The sequence below is a fragment of the Sardina pilchardus genome, chromosome 1 (assembly GCF_963854185.1).
Source record: "Sardina pilchardus chromosome 1, fSarPil1.1, whole genome shotgun sequence".
In the NCBI taxonomy this organism is placed as follows: domain Eukaryota; kingdom Metazoa; phylum Chordata; class Actinopteri; order Clupeiformes; family Clupeidae; genus Sardina; species Sardina pilchardus.
The window spans coordinates 43,987,319-44,009,110 of NC_084994.1; the positions used below are offsets into that span (position 1 = coordinate 43,987,319).

A 21,792-nucleotide genomic window follows, 5' to 3' on the forward strand; every position below is an offset into this window, starting at 1 on the left:
AACAGGAGGCAAAAAGGGACTATGAAATATTCAACACAAAAGAGGGGGCCTATTTTTGAGGTGTGTGTACGTGTACGTGCGCGCACGGAGAGAGAGAGAGAGAGGAGGCTTCAGTTGGATTATTTATGGAGGGCTGCAGGTGCCTGTGTCCGTTGGCAAGAGGTGAGGGTGGCGGTGTCAGCATGGCAGCGGAAAAGGGCCGAGGGAAGCAGAAGAGAGAGAGAGAGAGAGAGAGAGAGAGAGAGAGAGAGATGAAAAGAGTGAGGGTGAGATGTGTTGGAATGAGAGAGAGAGAGAGAGAGAGAGAGACATGAGTCAGAGGGAGAGAGAGAGGGGTTAGAGAGGAAAGACACTTAAAAGGTTAGGGGAGAAAGGAAGCGAGAGAAGCTCAGAGGAAAATACAGTGATAGATGGAGATGGAAAGACCGGAACAGAGAGTGAGTATGAGTGTGTGTGTGCGTGTGTGTGTGCGTGTGTGTGTGTGTGTGTGTGTGTGTGTAAGAGAGGTGGGGGGAGAGAGAGAGAGAGGGGGGGGCAAAGGCTTTACCAAGAGTGCACCACGCTGGCAGGACCCCCCACCCCCCCACCCCCACCTCACCCCCACTCCAATAGACTATTGGCGTGCAGCCACATGTGCGTCCACACATCATCTTTTATTCCACTCAGAACTCTCTCTGAGGGAGGCGATTGATATGATGATTTACAGGCAGTGTGTGCAGAGTCCCTGTGGAGGAGACGCACAGCCGGGGGAGAAAACAAAAGTGGAGGCGCAGCGTTATGCAACCTGAGCCGGGAATGAGGAGGAAAGGACAGGTATGAAATGGACGCCATTTGTCCGGAAAAATAGATGGTTGTGCTGTAGGCTATGGCACTTCTAACCTTACAGTACATCGCCTGCTTCGGAGGGAGGAGAGCAAGTTGCTACTTTGATGGCGTTACTATCCACCTCATTCCTTAACCCGGAAATATGTATCGTTGCGATGGTTACGATACTGTTTTCAACTTCCGTTCATTCTGTTAACATGTGCGTTCTCCATAGCTAGGCTAACTAGATTATGCCTCAACTTAGATTTCTTTCGAAATATTGACAATTCTGCCCTCAGCATGTATATACTACATCATATATAACCGATATAAAATGGAAAAGTTTACTTTTATATGCGTTATGATATGTTAAGCACCGTAAACCGTCACGTTAAAACAGATACAATGCAGCTTCGCCGGAAATAGAAAACCGTCTCGGTGTCATGGCGACCCCCATTGTTGGGCTGCGGAATATCGTGGTATCCACTCCCATTTGAGTCAAATAGAGCTCCCCAGTCCCGCCCACAGCCTTGTCCGGAAGTAAAAATCCAATACAATTTCTCCATTGACAATTGGAGAATAAGCCATAACATCGTAACCGTCCATGGTAGACTTAAAACCAGCTACGATGTGACTAAGCGATTATACCTGCTCATATAGATGTCAAAAGTTAATGGGGGCATCAACCTTGTTTTGAGAAAACAATGCTTTATTCACGATTTAACGAGAGAGTACTACACTACCCGACACCCTAACGTGTAAAACTGGTGAAAGCAGAGCCTTTGATTGGTAGAGATCGCCGTTGCCATGGCAATGCCAAACAAACTGTACTCAGCTTTTCCCGCGCCTATCGTCCAGCTTCGTCTCGCTGGAACTTCAAAACTTAAAATGGCTGCAGGGCTGATCAGGACCGATGTGTGGTCTTCCGAAAAATAACGGTTTTCTCATCTTGAAGGTTGAATTTACTCAATGGAAACGGTAGGAAGTAATCATCTTCTTTTCTCAGATTAATATGGAACCATGTTAAACTATCTTTAGGCTGCAAATGTTGGAAATGTGTGTACGTTTGCAAAGCATCCTGGGATTTGAGTTCTCTATCTCGGAATTTAAGATATGTACACAGTCTTGTACCCAGGGCATGAAGTTAACTTTTTTGGCCACCAGCCATTGTGGCGGGTGGATTTTGAAATCCACCAGCCACTGTGTTCTTTTACCAGCCAAATTTTTTTGTGTCCAACATCAGAAAATTGAATGTTTTTTGCACTTGTGCAGAATATACATAGCCTAAGCACAGCTCATCACTGGAGTAACGTGCAAAACTTCGGGTGATAAAACTCAACGAGGCTATGTCTCAAATCTCGTGTAGGCTACTGCACTTGCCCGATCATTAATCACTAAACCCATATAGAAACTAGAAGCCTAAAGCATTCGGCATATAATTTTTATGTGTTCCTGCATAATATTTGCAGCTAATCTTTGCATTAGCGATAAAATCCGTTGACACTGTTCAATTGGAGTGTCATGAGTGTAGCCCATCAACACGAGCAGGCAGCACTATGCAACGCAACGTTTTGAGAACTGTCGGGCGGCCTTTTCTACTTTCTTTGTGCCGCTCGCGTTTCTCTGCTATTTTGAATGGCATCAGTGTAAACAGACATATCAGTCAAGACAATCACCCGATCTTACATGGTGTTACAGTGTATCTCTCTGTGAACATTGTTGCGAGTCTCGTTTTAACGGTGTTTTTCAGTGTTTCGTTGTTTTATTGGCTACCTGCCAATGTGGCAGGTAGGTTGAAAGTTTCACCCGCCAATCACAAAAGTTACCCGCATTTGGCTAGTTGGCGGGTGCCAATTTCATGCCCTGCTTGTACCTTTCGCTTTTTTTACATTTTCTGTTCATTTTTTCACTCGAAATTATAAGTTATATGCTTATGAGTCACATCGTAGCTGGTTAGCCTAAGGCATGGTCTAAAACTCTTTATATCCGAATTTTTCCAGAAGTCAATGGGAGAAATGAATGAGAATTTTACTTCCGGACAAGCACCTCTCTCGGAGGAGGGGCGGGACTGGGGAGCTCTATAGGGATTGATTCAAGGGTTGTTGTGTGCTGGGTAATCAGTGGCTGACTAGTGTAGCACACAATTTCCTATATAATAATCCTACAGATGACAGCAAGATATTCTTGCTTGTTGTGTCATGTGTTCAAAGCCTAACTGGGGATAAACCTCAGTGTCATGAGGCACCATGAGGGAGGGTTGTGGGTGGGTACCATTCAGAGAGACAGTGTACAGGTAACCTAGGACACCCCACTACTTCACATCCAGAGTGACAGATATACAGGTATCCAAGGACACTCCACTTCACATTCAGAGAGACAGGTACACAGGTTACCTAGGACACTCCACTTCACATTCAGAGAGACAGGTATACAGGTAGGGTTGGGTATCGTTTGAATTTGAACGATTCCGATTCCAATTTCGGTTCCTTGTTTCGATTCCGGTTCCTAACGATTCTCGATTCCGATTCTTGTAAGAAGCAGGGTCAAAAAAGTTTGAATATTTTAAATGAGCTAGCTAACCAACGGTCTTTCTGAATGACATAGTCTGATCTTCTCCATCAATTTAATTCTATGAACTTTTTAGTTTTTATGAACTTTACTAGGCCTATAAGTTTCTCACAGGGCTGTTTTCAACTACAATATAAATATCAAATCTATGAACTGTCGTCTTGCTGCCTCAGCTCGGTTATGCAAACACCTTTTTCGTTGGTGTTTAGCGGCTTCTTCTTCCGGTTGGCGGACTGAGAATCGATACTAGGAATTGAAAATTAAACTTTTGAACGATTCCGGGAGAATTGGAAAGCTAGTCCCGGTTCCCATCGATTCTCGATTCTCGATACCCAACCCTATATACAGGTAACCTAGGACACTCCACTTCACATCCAGAGAGACAGGTACACAGGTAACCTAGGACACTCCACTTCACATTCAGAGAGACAGGTAGGCTACACAGGTAACCTACATGTAGGCTAGGACACTCTACTTCACATTCAGAGAGACCGGTACAAAGGTAATCCAGGACGTTCCACTTCATATCCAGGAATCTGTGAGAGATGACAGGACCAACAAGGGTACAACACAGAGTGCAATAAAATCGTGTACCTGAAACTCATACAGGGAGCGCACATGCACTTGGTCATGTTTCCTGCCAAACCCCCTAAATGCACTTCTTGTATCCCCTACTACACTCTTCTCTAACTTTCTTTCCCTGAAACTCTTGCTTGGTTTCTTTCTTAAGTTGTTGTTGGTCATAACATCTCTTAAGTATTCGTTCCACACAGTATTTCATAGCAGCGATCTATCCATGTTATATTTTACATTCTGTTTTCACTTCTGCTCTAATATTTTAAGCACAGCTGCCAGTATGGCCTGCTTCTATGAATTCTAATGCTACACTGCAAAAGAAACAACCATCGAATGTGATTTGATTGAAAGCATTATTATTATGATATGAAAGTATTACTTGCATTGCACTGTGCAATCACTAATATATGAAATGCAATTACTGGTCATTCACTTGACCGCAGCAAGTGCTTTTAAATGACTTTTCAATGAGAGGATGCCCATTATCTTCAACATACATAGAACAGTCATCGTATTAAACTGCCTGTTCAAACCCCTGGTGAGTTAAGTGTGGTCCAATGTCAGCTGTTAGCACCAGCTGATAATGCATCTGTGATTCTTGGACAAAGCTAACTAAACAAGATGCAACGCACTCTCAAGCACAAACCCCTTTGTTCGTATAATTGGGCAGGCATCTTTAGCAAGACAAGCGAATCAATAAACACTTTGCTAGATGAATGTCCACGCATCGGCCGTTCATCAAACTCGCAGACGCGCCGGGAGATTTCCTCACAGCTCGAGCGTTAATGCGGGCCGGGCCGGACGACATCGACTGAGTCCGCATCAACGCGGTGAAACGCGATCTCCGACAGGGAAGATGAGCGAGAGGGAGAGGAGATCGAGAGAGAGAGCGAAAGCGAGAGCCTCCTCATCTCCCTGCAATTGTCTTCAAGACACCCACTCGATGGAGCGTGATGTGATGAAGGCAACAAGGTCTAACGAGAGAGAGAAAGAGGGCAGACAGATGGGGTCAGCGACCTGTGAAGACAGAGAAAGGTTGACTTTGACCTTGATCCAGCACGGATCTGAGCGGTGTGTGTGCACTTGAAAGGGGAACGGATCCTCTCGTTAAAAGGGAGGGATTGTGTTGCTTCACTGAATCCACAGAGTCCCCTCACATGGCTATTTTTAGATATACTCCCCCCCCCCCCACACACACACACACACACACACACACACATACAACCACACACCCCGCTCCTCAGGCTCAAGGGCTGCGTTGCAACTATTCCACCACCAACATCATCCATCACAGACAAGACGCCTCCGTGTTCAACTACACATGCTCACAACATGTAATGGCCGCTAAGTAGTGATCACCACCACCACCTCTTCCTGGGTATCACCGGACGTCCTGTTTTAGAGTGGTGTGGTTACGCTCAGGTCAGCCATTACTGTATATAATCCATCTGCACGCAACTACAACCACGACTAAAAATGGACAATGCATTGATTAGCAGGAAGCTCCAGTTCTTCGGGATCTCAGTGTTTCAGATGGATAGCCTGGTTATACAGTACGTCAGGCCTATTCAACTAGCGGCCCGCGGGCCAGATGTGGCCCGCTTCAAATTTCCTGTGGCCCGCGTGTCTCGTCATGAGAATGAACTCGCTTTGACGGGTGTGCATAGATCTTCATATGATTGGCGAGTAGCGCACTGTCGGCCCGCCCCTATTGGCCAGACTAATTCTTCCAGTTATCTTCACTCAGAGAACACAGCACATCACTACACAAACTGAGATTTCCAAATGTGTAACTAGTTTTAAATGTTATCATTAAATGTTGATTAAATTACGATTTCTTACCGCCAAAGATTCTAAACCTTGAGTGTGCGCAAATCAAAAAATGTTACAATCATACCCGGTCTCCGTTCCTCCGAGCCCTCGGGAAAGTTAGTGAAGGAGCTGTGGTTTGTAGAGAATGGCCTCTTGACTTTATATTCCTTCTTTACAGCGATGGATTCGTTGCACAATAAACATGAAAGTCTCGTACTTGTTACAGAGGGTAAAATGAACGATTCTCGTTGTCAATTAGACGTTTCTTTAGAAAGAGCCATCTTCACTCCACTCGTGGGAATGTTATTGTTTGTGATTTGCGCAGGCTCGAAGTTTAGAATCTTTGGCGGTAAGAAATCGTGAAATAGATAAACAGAGGCAGAGCTGGCATTACTTTTTCTTTTAAATTCAATGCTAAGTATATTTGAGAGATTGGCGCTGTAGGCTACTACTGTGTGTGTTTGAAACACTTATGAGCCTAATTATCTTGAAGTAGGCTAGTTAAATCAACACTGCAATTTTTCCCCACTGATGCATGATATGGCAGCTATCAGACATCAGGTATGAAATACTATGGTTAGCCTGGGTGTTTTCAAATACTTGTATACGTAGTTTGTGTGGCAGCCTATCACCTGTCTGAGAAGATTTTTTTTATGGATATGGATAATAGGCTATGTTCTTAGTTTCTATGCCAGTGTATAAAATTCAATTGAATTGAACTGAATTTTACTCTGATTTTGTCAAATATTGTTGGATACAATTATTTTGCGGCGTCTTATTTTATGCGGCCCCTGAAAACACAGTGATTTTTCCATCCGGCCCTCTTGGTACTGAAGTTGAATAGCCCTGCAGTACGTCGTGCTTAAAACAGGTATCACAAACGACTTCCTGTGGGTTAATGAAGCTCGTAGAAAAAGATGGCCTGGATGTTAGTGGTTACAGTGGTTGTGTATTTCAAATGAACAGTTCTCTGAAGGATGAGGAGACACCGGCTTACACCTATAGCTTTCCTGGCATGTGACCAAAACTGCTGAGCCGTGGCCAGCTTTGAGTCCAAAAAAAAGTCTTCTGTGAAAACTCTATCTCTATAACTTACTACCGCATGAGAGGGCTCTGCTTACTATCATACTTTCACTGCTGTGTCTGAATCTTGGGAAAAATCCATCATATACACTTTTTTAATGTATATTTCTTGGGCTTTTTCGCCTTTATTTGTATAGGACTGTGAAGGGTGAGACAGGAAGTAAGTGGGAGAGAGAGATGGGGTGGGATCGGGGAACGACCGCAGGCCGGACTTGATCCTGGGTCCCCGTGGGCCCCCATCTATCATATACACTTAACATAAGTTCACCTTCACGTCCCAACAGTACATTGTGAATTACACACTTGAACTCAATCATATGTGTAACATCTCAGTAGTAGGCTTTGGATTAATGTCACATCAGCACCTGTGGCCTTTTCATGGCTTTTTCATTCACATTTCTTCAAGCAGAATAGTCTGTCGTGGCAGATGCCTTCTGAATCCTTTGCTTTAAGTGAAAAAGAGCCTGCTGTCTACTTTTGAAGGCATACATCACTCCACAACACAGAGAGCTAGCATCACACTCTTCCTTTGATATCCCAGAATGTTGTCATGGGCACCGCCTCCAATCACTATGATAATCCTGTCAAAATATTGGCCATATTGCCTGAAGTATCCAAAGGCAAACAACATCAGATGATGTATTGCATTCATTTAGAGTGACTCCAACATGAGAGAGGGAAAATGATTAACTGATAATCTTTGTGAAAACATGCAGGAATGATGTAGAGCTGCTGCTAACGCTGGCCAAGATCAAAGTGGGAGCGGGGGAAAGCTTCACTAATGACTTTCTGTGTCTGGAATAATTAACAGCCACGGGAGCGATTTTCCAGGGCAGGTAAAATGGGCACCGTAGAAGTGCCCAGGACTTTCCAAAAGAGACAACATGTTATAGTGACCTCCAAAACTGCATGTTTGGACCCTCCAGTGGTGGTGGGGGGGTGAGGGGCAAAGAGCTTCAGGAGACGAAATGACGCTTTTGGAGCCAACATCAAACTTTATTGAATTACTTTAGCATCTCCTCCTCAGTTATGCAATTTGACAAAATCTAGACAACATAGGACGGCCAATATCCTCTGCTCATTTCATTAACCCGAGAATGGGAAACAGTTTATTACTGCTTCAACAGTTGGAGAGAGAGGGAGAGAGAGAGACAGAGAGAGAGAGAGACAGAGAGAGAGCTCTGGCTCCAAAATGGCACAGGGGCTGAGGTTGGAGTGTTTATAGTCGATCATCACATCCATCAGTGATAGGCACGAGCTCCATGTCATAAACAGCCTCAGCAGAGACTTTTGTCAGTTATGAACAAGAATGAATAGCAGCGCATAAAATACGCTGAATTACCCCCAAACGGCTCACTAGCTGCAGCAACAGGTGATGTACTGGATGACTAATGCCAAGTGCATGATGAATGCTAGCACTCACTTTCCTCACAGGTTTCTGATAAGGAGTTGTGGAAACCATTCGGCTCATGGTTGGTGCGTTGTATTTCACAATCTGTGCCTGTTTTTGAAACATTTATGGGTCCAGGCAATATGCCTGCCCCCGGGCTCAACGAGCCAGGCCTCTCAAGGGGGTTCGGTTTGCTCGTTTTTGTGAAGTCCGCTCACATCGCCGACATTCTGGTTTCCGCCCCAGAGGCGACTGTTTTACATTAGAAATGGCAATATCAATGTTGGCCTGAAACACACTGTGCCTGGATGACCTTGCTCTGACAGTGTCTTCCGAGGCCTTAATTGGAATGTTACCCTGAACTTCCATAGCACAAAAAAAAAAACTACACAAAGTGCTCGGAGTCGGAATCAAAATTCCAAGTGAGTGTGAAGAGAGACAGGTAAGAAAAGAAATTGCTTTTAAACATTTATGACACCTCCACATACACACACACACACACACACACACACACACACACACACACACACACACACACACACACACAATCAGACACTCAGGCCTTACACCTACAAGCATGTCTTTAGACTCACCAACCTTGGCAGCGAAAGCTTTGATCTGAGAAGTTAAGAGCAGTAATTGGAAAAGCAAACTGTCTGGCAACAACACAATAGCGGATCTCTGCATATTGTTCACGCTGATCCGGTTAGAGCCTGTAACATAAAAGAGATGACAATCCCAGGGACAAAGATGAACATCCTACCCCTCTGTAATGCCATAATTAAAACAATAGCACTCGCCTGAGGTAAACAAGATAAAAGAGCATGTCATCAACTTTAAAAAGTGAGACATCTGTGAACACAATAAGCCAATTTTTTTTTTCGTCAGCACAACACACACCTACACAATAAATGCTGCATTTTTGTCTTTGAGGCGCTTTTGTCACTGTCATCAACTGCTTCCATTGAAAATCGTGCAGGTAGGGCAGTTTTTTTTGTGTGTCCTGAAGGGTCACACGACCTTGTTGAGGCAGCAGTGTTCCGAGGGCATCTGTAATTGATACCTTTGCTCACCTAACACTGCTCCTGGGCAGGTGCTTTGACAAACTGTTACTAATAATCCGAGCTGCTCAGGAGACGTATTATGCAATTCGCCTCATACTCACCCGATCGCTGCGTTCTTGGTTATTTACCGAGGGGGGAGAGGAAGAAGTTTCTCACCAGAACAGAGCGCCGTGCCAGCGTGGCGCTGTCCGTGGCATTTTAAATGGGCACCGCGGGCGGCACGTGCGGGCGTCCCATCACGCCGCCGCTGTTCCGCTGGCAGGGGAGCGCTGCTGCTAATCAGCGCGTTCCGAGTTCCACATCCCGCTCGTTCACGCAGCACCGTTACTCACGCAGGTCTGCTCCGCCATGCTCTCAGATGCCCAGGCAGCGCGGTGGGCATGATGGGGATGAGCTGCACTGATGAATGAGAGGCTTGTGGAGGACCTGTGGCACAAGCAGCAGCATTGCACCACATTGGGGCCACAGTTGCCCATAGGGACCCAGGATCCAATCCAGCCTTACTCTTACACCCCCCCCCCCCACCCCACATGCACTTAAATGCTTTTAGCACTTATCCTGCCCCTCCCTACTACCCCCCCCCCCCCCTCCTCCCCCTCCCCCAATATGCACAACAGACAAAGGAACTGACAATTTCACTGCATTTTTTACTTTAGTAGCCTAATGATATGCAAGTGACAAATAAACCTCCTTGTATCCTTACCTGCGGGTGTGTTCTTTCCGATCCCACCCCATCTCTCGCATCCATTCGCTTCTCCACTGTCCTATTGATTTACAGAATACAAAAAGACCAAACAAATGCACTTTTTAATGATAGGTGTGAATGATAGGTTTGCTGCTAAGAAGGATAGCCTTGGAGAGTTGACAAAAGAAACATTACACAAGACAAGTTCCTAACAATTTATCACTGATTAGTATTATGTTTTAAGACAATGTAAATTACTTTAAGATGTAGACACTTTTCGATGTAGGATTCTGATCATGGGTTAAGCAGTAAGTACTCCAACACTGACCAACAGGAGTGGCCGAGCTTCAGCTCAGAACTAGATAATGGGCGGCCATTTGGTTTTGCACCAGATCCCCCAGCAGTGCAGTCTTGGCCCAGCAATAAGTGAAGAGGGCCAGTCTGCTTGTTTGTGTGTTTCTCCTTCCCTTCTCCGACTCTCATTTAACGGCATCTGCAGCACTGCAAAGACTACAGGGGGAGGGGAGGGGAGGGGAGGGGAGGACGGAGGAGTGCCAATGTGTGAAATGATACTGATCTATCTCTGCCATTAACAAAGTGTGTTCTATTATAAGGGGATGCATTATTCAGGGGGATTGCAGGGAGACTGATTATTACAGATAGATTGGCTCCCAGGTCCCCAGAAATGCCCTGCATCGCCAAGCCCCCCCCCCTCGCTCACACACAGACACACACACACACACACACACACACCCCTGCTCCCACTGCGGACCGACTGGCTGACTCAGGTGGAATGAGCAGCTTTGTTAGCTTTGCTAGATGTGTTTTGGTTGTCTGAAGATGTTCTTGTAGTGACTGTATGAGTTGTGTTTGCTACTGTGTGACTGTGGCTGTTAGTCAATGTTTGCAGATGTGTGACAGTGACTAGCCAGTTGTGTACATGTATGGACGTAGTTTTGTAAGCTAAGTGCTTGCTAGAAAATGTATGTTATACATCTGTAAAAGCCCAATCTAATTATTATTTAGACCTAATACTGTATCTAGGTCCTTCTCAAACTCTGCACAATTTAAGGAAATCTCGAAAGAAAAACAAAACCACTAATTCTCAATCAAATATTGTGACTGTTTGATTCTATTGATGATACTGTCTCTCCACAGAGTGAATGTCAAGTCCATCATTATGCTGATGACATGACACTATCTATAGCTATAGCTTATAGCTTGGAGGTTCAGAACTTGTAACTTTCATTTAATGTTCTTGAGGAAGCTCTGTACTTGCAACTCTATCTTACACATCTGTCTTAAAGAGAAACGTACATTTGTTTCTATTTGTCAAATCTTATTCACAACCTTGTCACTAAACCAAAATAATTGGTTTCTTTCACAGGAATGGACTCAGCCCTCCCATGATTGATTAGTAGTTGTTAAAACCGTTTCCATGTTGGTGTTGGACTATGGAGATGTAATTTATGGAATTGCTGCTTCCGATCCCCCTAGTTCATCATTCTGCCCTAGGATTTATTATTGGTGATGACTATGGTACACAAACTATGTTTTATCATTTTATTTATTATGTTTTATTCGCATTATTTGCATCATCATTGAAAATGAGGCCTACCCTCAATGTGTTCACACTGATTAAATAAATGTTGAATTGTGGGGTAAGTGGAGTTTGTTTTGGTTTGGTGTGTCCCTTCTAAGTGAATGATAGCCGATCTTGGTCTTCATAGGAAAAGTAACAGAGCAAATGAATGCGGGTATAGAAAATTGGCAATAAAAGTTTTTTTCACTTCTCACAGCTTGGTCTAATGATAGAGAAAACTAACATATGTGATTGGTAGGCCTGTAAAAGGGAAAAGACAGGCGCACACCTTCACGAAATTATCCCATTAGATTGTATTAAATGACCCTTTCATCATGAAACTTGGGCTATTCTTCGTCTCTGTACTCAAGGGAAAGAGTTTGGCAGTCAGAGCAGCAAATCTGAACAATTGTCCTCCCAAACCTGCAAAGCCCCGGCGAAAAAAAAGCGATCTGAGATTACTAATCACATTACTGGAGAAATTGCTCCAAATCGGTGGATAGCAAGAAGCTATTTTATTAAACCTAGCACTGCCTAACTGCAAAAACCTGGCCAGGAAACAATGAACGCCTAATACTGAACAACAAACATCTGAAAAATATGAGATTGAAAGATTTATGCAGCATATGGCGGCGATTTGTTTTTTTTAATGGAGCGCTGAATTAATAAGAGCCCAAGCCGTTGGATACTTTAGAGATCTCCAAGGGTTCCTGGTTCGTTCGGTTATTTATATGCGTATCTAATGCATAGAGGCGTGTCATTTGTATACCCTACAATATCGGTGCAAATTCTTAATCGGGGTTATAAAGGTCAATGCCATAAAGATGTTGACCCAAGCGAAAAGGGTATGACTGTATCAGGGGCAGGCCTGCATCCCTTTCGCCTTAATTGCTGAGATTGGTTTATTTCTCCGGCTCATTCTCCAAGCAGCAATTACGCACTGACATTAACCATTTATTACCCTGGCCGTTCGTTGCCTGGAGCCCGACACCTAGCTGATTAGAATGCTCCGATCAATAATGAAACAAATTAACCACAACCAACTAGTCTATATCACATACTTTTTCCAAGTGAATGGTCACTAGCCTACTGCCAAGACCAATGATTCCATACTCACATACATGTAGGAGTGAAATTAGAGAATCTCTTAATAAGACGTATGTAACAATGAAATTCTCTCAAGTCTGAGAGATTTTTTTTTGCGATGTAATGCTTCCTTCACGAGTTGTGGCTGAAAAATTGTGTGCGCAGTGTGTTGGGTGAGAAAGTAATGGGCGACAATCGAGAGAGAGAGAGAGAGAGAGAGAGAGAGAGAGAGAGAGAGAGTTTCTTCATACAGATTCACAACTTATCTCTTAACAATGACATTCCAGTGACGATTTGAGCGTTTCATATACTGTGTAGTGTAACTTATCAATATTGACACCACTCAGTTAAAGAGCGGTTACGCAACAACCTGTTAAATTAATAACACGAAAAATAAGTCCCATATCTCTTCTGCGCCTTTCGGGCGGCAGATTTTTTTGGAATGATGATCGCGTCGTCTTTCACAGCGCCCTCGGATGATTCAACATTACTAAATGTCAACCTCCGAGAGACACAGCGCGAGAGGAATACTTTCTCTCCCGCGCTAGAGAGGCTGAGATACTGTGGAAATTTGCGGCTCATGTCAAAAAAGTCAAACCACAGTCGTTACTAACATGCGTGTCAGGGACGTCAATAGGTTAGATATTCGGGGGGGGGGGGGGGGGGGGGGGAGGGGGGCTGTTTTAATTACTGGCATTCAGTGTAAAATGAGAAAGTATGATGTGATCCTCTAGCCTTTGTATAAAGGAAAAACAATTTATTATGTCTCAAGATTGTTGCATTCATATCACCTGAAGTATGATGGTAGAAATATCTATTCAAAAGCGCATGCTGTGCATGCCACGATCGACTTTTGAGTCTTTGGTATAGAAACCAGGTTCATTATGTTGGGCTGCTAATAGGCTAAATTAGAATCGCAGCCTAAGCCCAAGTTGGATACCATGTCGAAATTTGCTGCAATTTCTGAAATCGGGAATTACCCCCAACACACACACACACACACACACACACACACACACACACACACACACACACACACACACACACACACACACACACACACACACACACACACACCTAACGCCTAACGACGTCCCTGCTACGTGTCCATTAAAATGATTTCCCTTGAAGTTAAACGTGCCACTCAACTTGAGAGCAGTCTAATACGAATGCACGGCAGGCTCAGATATCGACATGTATGGACCCTATTTGTCCCCTCCACTGCCACTTTTGAGCTCCCCACACTTCTACCACCGAAATGCTTTGAATACTCTGAAATTACATTTAAAAAGACATGTGAATATCCCAAACGGTTTTGAAGACTGTTTGAAAGTAAAATCTTGCGCTTGTCACTTTGCGTAGCTGTTAGGCCTATATTGAAACAAATATTCAGAGCTCAAATGTAAACCTAAAATAAAACAAACAGAGGTCAGAAGTGTATAAGATTCCAGCGGCCTAAGACCAACACGTCTGATAAGAGAGTAAACCGAAGAGGAGCCAGGGTTCTAGTAGCCTACTGGCGGTGCACGCTGCCTGAGCTATGATCACGGGTGTGGTTAGATTTAAGGTAGACACGCTTCATTGGTTTTAAAATAAACATAGATTATTTTCATTTCCTTCGGCACAGACACCATTAGGATAGATGAATGTTACTTGATCAAAATCAATAATTCAACGAGCCTTTTTCATAGCCCAGCCTGGTCAAAATGTGTTTTTCTACAGCCTTATTAGATCTATGTTCTATGTATCTGCAGAGGCAAGATTGAGCTTCACATGTCACTAGTACATATGTTTGAGGAGGTTTTGTTTTTACATCAGTACTTAAACTAACAATTGTCTACAACAAATCAGGATATGTAGGCTACAATCTGGATTGCATTGTTCTGTTCGTGCAGCAATGCAACACTTACATAAATGATTGTTGTCAACTTCCGCTATCTACAGATAGATCGTGCACTACCTTAAGAAGGAGGGCGTGCACGACTAAACGGCGAGAACTTACTTCCTCCCCGGAATGATGCAGCGAGCCCGCGCCACTCGTGCTGAGCTCTATAAATTCGGACACGCGCAGCACAGAGCGCCATAGTTTCAGTGGACAGCTCCGTGGTGCTGAACTGGACGAGCGACTCCTATGCGCATTTCGCTGACCGAAAAAAAAGATAAGTCAGACAAAGGGATTGAACAAGAATTTTAAGATTGAATTCATAATGGAGGGGATGTCTTGGAGATTGTTTTTACTTTCTTTGGTACTTCTGGAGGGGTCTACGCAAGATTTCGGACAAACGCAGTTCATCTGCACGTCGGTTCCCAAGGATATGGACTTGTGCGCAGCCACTATGCAGAACAGTGGCCCCGCAGAGGACCTGAAGACCACCGTCATGCAGCTGAGAGAAACCGTTCTTCAGCAAAAAGAGATTATCATGAACCAAAAAGAGACGATCAGGGAACTAACGTCCAAGTTGACTCGGTGTGAGAGTCAGAGTCCCCCGGAACCCGGAGTAGGGGGCAGGAGAAAAGAGCCGGGCTCTAAAAATACTATGGGGGATGTATCTCGGGGTCCGTCCGACACGTTGGCCCAACTGGGGCAGACGTTGCAAACCCTGAAACAGAGACTGGAGAACTTGGAGGTATGTAAATTTAAGTTTATTGTGCGTTGCATACGGAGGTGTACCCTCATCTTCTGCCGCGCTGAGTGATCATATTGTCTGGCTCAACACATGCAGCACGACAATGATGGCCATGTATTGAATGCCACTTATCTTCCGACTACTGCGGCAATTAAGTAAAGCTGCGGTAGAAAGTAACGGTTTTTTTTTTCAGTAGGCCTATGATAGAACCACAGATCTAAGTGAGCGGATGGCCTCATGTTTGGTAAATTTAGTGACTTAATGCAAATGTTTGTAAGCAACCCAAGACAGTAAGCCCCAAAGGCGCTAATCTGGCGTTAGCCTCGGGGCAACCTCGCACGTGTTAATAGTGTTTATTTATTGAGGGTTACAACCTTTCCTTAATTCGTCTCATCCTCTGACCGCATCCTCTTTGCGTCCCTCAGCAATACAGCAGAATTAACAGCACAGCGCAGACGAATAGTCTGAAAGACCTGCTCCAGAACAAAATAGACGACATGGAGAAGCAGGTGCTGTCCCGGGTCAACACGCTGGAAGAGGGCAAAACTGGCCAGAGGAATGAAACGGACCAGCGCAACAGAGTCGAGTCCACGCTTACCTCCATCCACCACAGAATTACAGATCTGGAAAAAAGTGAGTACTCTGAAGCGGTGGAGTGTGTCATTTCAAAGCCGAGGAAATGTGCTCAGAGAAAAGCTTCATGTCCCGGTACAAGTACTCATCATCGGCATCGCTTATAGTATTTATGCGTTAATGTCGTATGGGATGGCTGTGTAACCTACTTTTAAAACTACAATGTTAGCGAGAACAATTCTAAAATGCTGATGAAAATAATGCAATGTGTTACGCAAAATATGTCGAAAGTTATGGGCACGTTTGCCCCATCGCGATGTCGCAGCGGACTGTGAGGTTGGGGAGGGGGAGCTGCATTGCTTTGCATATTTCTCCTCACATTAACTCTCTCGCGGATTTGATATACAGTACCAAACGCTACGGACAAAGCAAGCCTTGACGTTTTTTTGGCCAATCTTTATTTTAATCTCAGCGTGTCTTTCACCGTATTCTAAAACTGAGAGCATTGGACGGGCGATGGAAGTTAGTTCGTGGATCCGTTCACGCACTGTTTATTTGCTCTCGTTGGCGAGCTTGATGTTTTCAGGAATGCAGAGAGCACGAGAGAAAAGAGGATTACCGCGCGCTCTCTGGTCTGCTCCTGCTGCCTGTAACCTTATTATAGCCTATATCAGTGTGTGTGTGTGTGTGTGTGTGTGTGTGTGTGTGTGTGTGTGTGTGTGTGTGTGTGTGTGTGTGTAGGGGTAGTTTTAACGTGACAGTGATTTGAGAGCATGGTACTGAACTGACGTAGACATGAGAAACCATGTACAGAATATCTGTGAGCCACATCTCACGAACAACTTGGCTTGACAGACGTGTACGTTTTCACCACTGATTGCAGGTCCAAAGGGCAACAGACCACCGGACAAGTTCCAACTGACTTTCCCTCTCCGAACCAACTACATGTATGCGAAGGTCAAGAAAAGTTTGCCGGAGATGTATGCATTCACCCTATGCATGTGGATCAAATCCAGTGCGTCGCCAGGCGTCGGCACTCCATTCTCCTACGCAGTACCGGGGCAGGCCAACGAGCTGGTTTTGATTGAGTGGGGCAATAACCCTATGGAGATTCTCATCAATGACAAGGTAATCACTGCGAAATGTTAGTATTAATCCCACCGGTCACAATTGTGGCCGAAAAATCAAATCTTGCCACTGTGCCATTAAACATGAAATTGTATGAATTATCAAGATGATTCTGATCTTTCATGTCTGGAAAAAATCGGGATTAATTAGTATGGCCTATACATTGGACAGGACACAAGGCCAGCCTTAAATATGTCATGTCACCCCTATCTTAAAGACTAATTAATTGGGGACAATGTCCTTAAAAAAGAAAAGAAAACATGGAGATAGTGTTGCACGTAGTATGTTCTTTGCAGTACCACCCCATTAACCACATCGAACGTCTTTTCTATTGCAGGTGGCAAAACTACCTTTTGAAATTAACGACGACAAGTGGCATCACATCTGTGTCACCTGGACTACAAGAGACGGAGTGTGGGAAGCCTTCCAGGACGGGGTGCTGCGTGGCAACGGGGAGAACCTGGCTCCGTACCACCCCATCAAACCGCACGGAGTGCTAGTTCTAGGGCAGGAGCAGGTGAGAGACGGCTAGAGATTGAAAATCCTTACCACGATATCTTACATTGCTCCAGGATACACTCTTTCATCCCGGATCTGATTATATATATATATTTTTAAAAATAAATAGATAAGAAGGCCACTAAAATGTCAGTGTTTCTCAAGCCTAATGTGAAACGTTCTTTCTGAACGTTGACATCTGATAACAGATACCCAAGGGCAGGGAATTATGGTCATGTTCAGAACGTGCGCTATTTCGCGCTGCGTAATTAGATCACTTAGACCTTGAAGCGGCTGTCAGATAACCTGGCAATCTAATTAAGAATTTCACGCAAAAGAAAGCTGCGATAACTTGACCACCTAGTTGTATAGCCTATCTATCCCCCAGCAGAAAAAGCTCAACGCTCATCATATACCGGCTGTGACGATGCATTACCCTGCAATGAAATAGAAGAAGGAAACATGCTTTGTATAGGCCTACCTACAGTATAGATTAATAACCTATGTCAAATCACACGTATAATGATGATATGGTGACTTTGAATTAATCCGTTATACGGATGCCTAACCGACTCTTTCTGTGCTTTCTGGACCACGTAGGATTCACTGGGAGGAGGCTTCGACGCAACACAAGCTTTTGTTGGGGAGCTGGCCAATTTTAACGTGTGGGACCGTAAGCTGTCAACGGGAGAGATTTACAACCTGGCCACCTGCAACAACAGAGCGCAGGTGGGAAGCGTCTTTGCATGGTCGGAGGCCAGCATCGAAGTGTTCGGTGGAACAACGAAATGGCAGTTTGAGCCTTGTCGTCAACTCAACTGAACTGAACTGCACTACGACAAACAGAAAACGCCAGTACGAGATACGTGTTTCTGAGCTTGTCTTTCTTGTCTTCATTTGACGTTGATAAAAAAAGAACAAAACTTAACATTGATTTAAAAAGGTAAGCGAAAAGCTGGGATTTCTATACATAATTAAGTATTTATGTGCAAAACAAACAAACGTTTTTGGTCTTGAAAAAAATATATTTTCCTGTCATATGTCTTGGAAACCTCAGTGAGACAGTGTTGGTATTGATTACTTTTTGATTCGGAGTTCGTTTTATTTTTTTGCAAGCGCACTCAAGCTTTGGTTTCGCTTTTTTTTCCTTGGACCGGCAGCTGGGCATCTTAAGCCTTACTGTACGTTGGACAATATCTCAAGACAGAGCGGAAATCATCGCCTTCTTCTTGATTCAGAACTCAAAGCCGACAGTCCAAAGGACAGTATCTGAGAGAGATTACAAAGAGTTTCATTACTGCACTTAATGGCACCCCAACCTCTCCGGAACGTGGGGGGGGGGGGGGGCTCCCGAACTGGTTAGACCTCCCAATTTGCACCACAACTGAAAGATATGTTCATAAATTCGTTTATTAATACAAAGACTTGGCCAAGGTGACAGGCAGGACAGCACAGCACCCTACCAATGACTCTCTCTGGGTACTGAGGTGACAATGCTACTCTAAACCCCAGGGGTACACAAGTGAGATCAGTACAAGAACCCCAGTAGGATGTAAGCACACATCAAACTTAATTGAGCACAGCAACACGGCAACATAAGCACACTAAAGAGGCATTAAGCCCACAAGTTCCCCCTGTCCAAGATAAAGGCAGCACAACCTGTGCCACCTGCCCCCAGTCCTAGGTCCAAGAAGGAGAAAAAGAAAGAGTCCATCCTGGTCAGCGCCCTCCTGCTGACCAGGAAAATGAGAACCCCACAAGGTCAGATCCAGTCTCAGCTGCTGGGCCCTATGGAGTCAAACAAGCCCCTTGGCCTCCTCGTTTGGCTCTGGACACAAAAGGAAGCCAGTCCTTAGGGACAGCCAATGGGAATAGCGGTCAGATGTCCCCCTTGGTGGTCCTCTCCTAGTCTGGGTCTCCCCATACTGGCAGGAAGAAAGGGTATTTGGACAGCATTTTGGAATTTATGTTCCAGGTGGACAGGTGAAGCCACGCCCAAGCTCCAAGGCTAGTCATTGGCTACAGCGACAATGCCAACAGCCAATCACCTCAGTACTCCAATTCCACCATCAGTTGCAGCAGCACAGAGTCCCATTAGGGTAGAGCCTAGAGCCAGTCACTATACAGACACCCTGCAACAGTTCCACAACATGCAACGCACAGAATATAGTCTCGCAAAAAGAGTGAACATAGCACACAAAAGATACGAGCACACGAAATACATAGCACACGGAATACAAAAACACACAGAAGAGTTCAGTACATGCCACTTGCACTGTGACTGTCTTGCGCAGTATAGACGCCGGAGGATTGAAGGACGATGCAATGACGGGTTGCACCTACAGTACTTTACTTGTTCTCGTTGTCCGCTTCAACGTGTTTCTGTAAGAATGTCTAAAAATTGCCAACATGCTACAAGCCTGGGTGCCTTGGACTGGTACAGATATTCAGCACATTTCGTTTATTATTTGCATAATTCTATGTATGATTTACTTTCTTTGAGAGAGAAATTGTCGTAACTCTATTCAATGTACTTAGCGGCGATTTGTTAAAAGGACATGATGTGTATTGGCAAGTGTTTGTACACTGTATTAGGAATGTTCTCTGTGTAGTAACAGCATGACAGACAAAATGCTGCAACAGCATCGTCGACAACTGCTTTTACTATCCTTCCAGGTCGGGTCTTTTTTACTGTATTGTTATATGCTCAAAGCATGGCACCACTGAAAAGATAAAAAGATCTAATTTTTGTAATAAAATTGTGATACATAATATCTTTTATTCCTGGATTCATTCAGCACACACCAGGACCATACATCAGACATATCAAGTGTGTGTGTGTGCTGTATGTGAGTGAATAAGGAAGTGAAAACACATTTAAAAAGAGAGAAATAGGAAGAAAAAAGGTCAGTTTTGGTCGAGGACCTTCTTATTACAGACAGGTGCGAGGCTCCACTCCTAACTCATCCGAAGGTCAAAGGGCATTGCTGTGGAAACGCGTGGAGCACACACTTGTGCCGAGGAGATGTGTTTGTGTGTCAGGAAGGTGGACGCTGCTGCTGCCCCCCTCTCTCGCCGAACTGCGGACTTACGAGCAACGGACGGCTCTTTTGTTGCGGAGCCTGAGTGAGTGAGTGAGTGAGTGAGTGACGGAGGGAGAGAGAGTGCTCCTCCGCCTGCTGCAGCACCACCACCACCGCCGCTGCTGCTGCTGCTGCTATTGATGAGGAGCATGACACCGCAGAGGGAGCAGGAAAACGCCTCGTCATATCCCCCTCTCTCTCTCTCTCTGATCATCACACACAACACAACGCACCAACAACCTCCAGCAACCACGACGCCAGCAGCAGCAGCAGCAGCAGACGCAATGCTCTCTCACACCACTCATACATCATGCAAACGGTTAGCAGCCAGCCGGCCTGCCAGCCTGCCCTGTTTGTTTGTGTGAGCCATGGCGCAGTGTTGTGCTGCAGCTGACTCCCCGACTAATAATGTTTACAGCCTCTCTCTCTCTCTCTCTCTCTCTCTCTCTCTCTCTCTCTCTCTCTCTCTCTCTCTCTCCCTCTCTCTCTCTCTCTCTCTCTCTCTATCTCTCTGCTCCTCTAAAGTACCCACTGCCCTGCAGGTCTTCTCAGGCATATTTGCTGTTTTTTTTATTTATCCTGTGGGCCCAGATGCCATGCTACACTGAGTGCCAGTGCTGTGGTAGGCTACTCTTGTGTGTGTTTAGGTCCCCATCCTATTACACGGGGCAGAGTGGACTTGACATTGGAGAGCACGGTTGCATCTAGTGAGTGTGGCCATTCAGCGGTGACAATGGTGACCTTGTCAGTCTGTGTGGTCCGTCTTCAGTGTCCAAGGGTTACGCAAGAGGCCAACAGCCCATAATGAAAGGCCTCAAGGTCACAATATGGAATTTAATGACTCGGCACTGGTCCTATGCTCTTTCCCTTTCTCTCTCTATCTCTTTCTCTCTCTCTCTCACTCTCTCTATCTTTCTCTGTCTCTCTCTCCTCTCTCTCTCTCATTCTCTCTCTCTTTATTCTGCAGAGAGATCTGTGTCACCATCCTGTAGGTCAGCTGACTCTGTAGCCAATAGATTGATGGTTGTGACGCAGGCCTTATTGTGCTGTGTATGCACCGTGTTTGGGGACGGGGGGGGGGGGGGGGGGCGGTGTGGCATATCGACACCACTCCACGGAGACCACCCACCAATGAGCATCACTGTGTGGTCACAATGGAATGCCAGTCAATGGCTGTGATGTCATAATCACCTGGCTGCTGCTTACTACGCCAGCTAATGCCTTGTTAGCATA

General features: G+C 45.0%; 1 protein-coding gene across 1 annotated transcript; it reads left to right on the forward strand.

Moving 5' to 3' along the window:
- The first annotated feature begins 14,751 nt into the window (after positions 1-14,751).
- LOC134092564 (neuronal pentraxin-1-like) lies at positions 14,752-20,248 on the forward strand. The gene is made up of 5 exons (XM_062545504.1): positions 14,752-15,277; positions 15,703-15,910; positions 16,734-16,978; positions 17,316-17,495; positions 18,077-20,248. The coding sequence occupies exons 1-5, from the start codon at positions 14,858-14,860 to the stop codon at positions 18,296-18,298; spliced, it is 1,275 nt and encodes a 424-aa protein (XP_062401488.1). The 5' UTR covers positions 14,752-14,857; the 3' UTR covers positions 18,299-20,248.
- Positions 20,249-21,792: the final 1,544 nt, after the last annotated feature.